Source organism: Nicotiana attenuata, unplaced genomic scaffold (assembly GCF_001879085.1).
Source record: "Nicotiana attenuata strain UT unplaced genomic scaffold, NIATTr2, whole genome shotgun sequence".
Lineage (NCBI taxonomy): Eukaryota > Viridiplantae > Streptophyta > Magnoliopsida > Solanales > Solanaceae > Nicotiana > Nicotiana attenuata.
The window spans coordinates 1-1472 of NW_017687995.1; the positions used below are offsets into that span (position 1 = coordinate 1).

At 35.3% G+C, this 1472-nt stretch overlaps 1 protein-coding gene across 1 annotated transcript; it reads right to left on the bottom strand.

Annotated features, from left to right (window-relative positions):
- Nucleotides 1–228: 228 nt before the first annotated feature.
- Nucleotides 229–891, bottom strand: LOC109222304 (pentatricopeptide repeat-containing protein At4g37170-like). Its single transcript, XM_019386670.1, has one exon. The coding sequence runs from the start codon at nucleotides 889–891 to the stop codon at nucleotides 229–231; it is 663 nt and encodes a 220-aa protein (XP_019242215.1).
- Nucleotides 892–1472: the final 581 nt, after the last annotated feature.

Consider the following 1472-nt stretch of genomic DNA (forward strand, 5'->3'; position numbering starts at 1 on the left):
GTTTTGGTTAAGAACTTTTCACTTCGAAAAACTCTTCCAAATAACAAACATAACCAGAAACAAAAACAAAATATATACGAATATCACCAAAAAGCAAAATAGTATTGTAACAAATACAACCAAAAACCAAAAGAGATTATAACACACGTAAGCTAAAGAAGTGAAAGGACCAAATTCAGCTAGAATTGATCATCAACTAGAGTAGATAGAACTAAGAGCCCGTTTGGCTTATCCATCTGGTTTGATTCCTTCCATTACCATGTCATTGAACAAACTAATCACTTCTTCAAATTTCCCATTTCTTCCGCAAACACCAAGCATTGATGTCCAAAGAACAACATCCTTCTTTCTTTCTTCACATCTAAAGCCGACCATGTCGAATACATGCCCAGCCTTCTCCACTGACCCACATTTGCCATACATTTCAATCAACAAACTTTGAAGAAAAACATCAGATTCCAAGTCATGAACTTTTCGAATAACACATCCATGAACTTGCTTACCCAATTCAAATGCAGAGAGCCCAACGCAAGCACGCAAAGCTGCTGAAAAAGTGAAATTATCCCAAGATAGATTCAAGCACGGCATGTTCCTAACTAATGCCAATCCTTCCATCCACATCTTAGCCTCAGAATAGCCCGAAAGAAGCGCGTTCACACACACTGTGTTCTTCACAGGAATTTCATCGAACATTATAGCTGCATTCTTGATACACAACGACTTAACATACATGTCAACCAAAGCAGACCCCACATAAACACTAGAAATCCAACCTGATTTATACACAAGGGTATGAACCATTTGCCCAAAGTTTACATCTTTAATAGCAGATGAAGCTGTAATGGAGCTACACAAGGTGTATGAATCAATGTCAATACCACTAAAATGCATGAAAGAGAATGTTTTAAGAGCAAGAAAATGAAACCTATTTTTGGAAAAATGGGAAAGAATTGAATTTAAGAGCAAAGAGTTTTTGGGTTTGAGGAATTTGAAGAAGTTGATTAAGGTTTTAAGGTTATTACCATTGGGAAGTGAAGTAGTTGTGCATGTAGTAGATATGAGTTTGAACTGAAAGTTAGGGGAGATAAAGAGTAATCCTGTTCTAATTAGATGTGAATGAAATACTTTAATGGCTCTCAGATTCTTTGAGTTGCAAAAATGGTGAAAGATGTTAGTGATGGAATAGAAGTTTGGTCCTGTTTCATACTGGGAATAGGATTGAGTGCACATATTTGAATTCACGTCAGTTTAGTAATGACAAGTGATTGTTTCCTCCCCTTATATATAAGGGGTAAATTTGGCCGCCCTTCACGCCATTATAAAAGATATAAATGAATTTGAAATTAATTTATAATATAGAAATTTTGTCAAAATAGAAGAAATAAATATGTCATGTAAATGCAGGCAAAAGTTTGGTTCCATATATTAACGTATATGTGCTCACGAACACATGAGCTCCATTTTAATGAATT

What these genes read in the sequence shown, in the direction of transcription:
- LOC109222304 (XM_019386670.1), bottom strand. Translation starts at nt 891, where the DNA reads ATGCATTTTAGTGGTATTGACATTGATTCATACACCTTGTGTAGCTCC.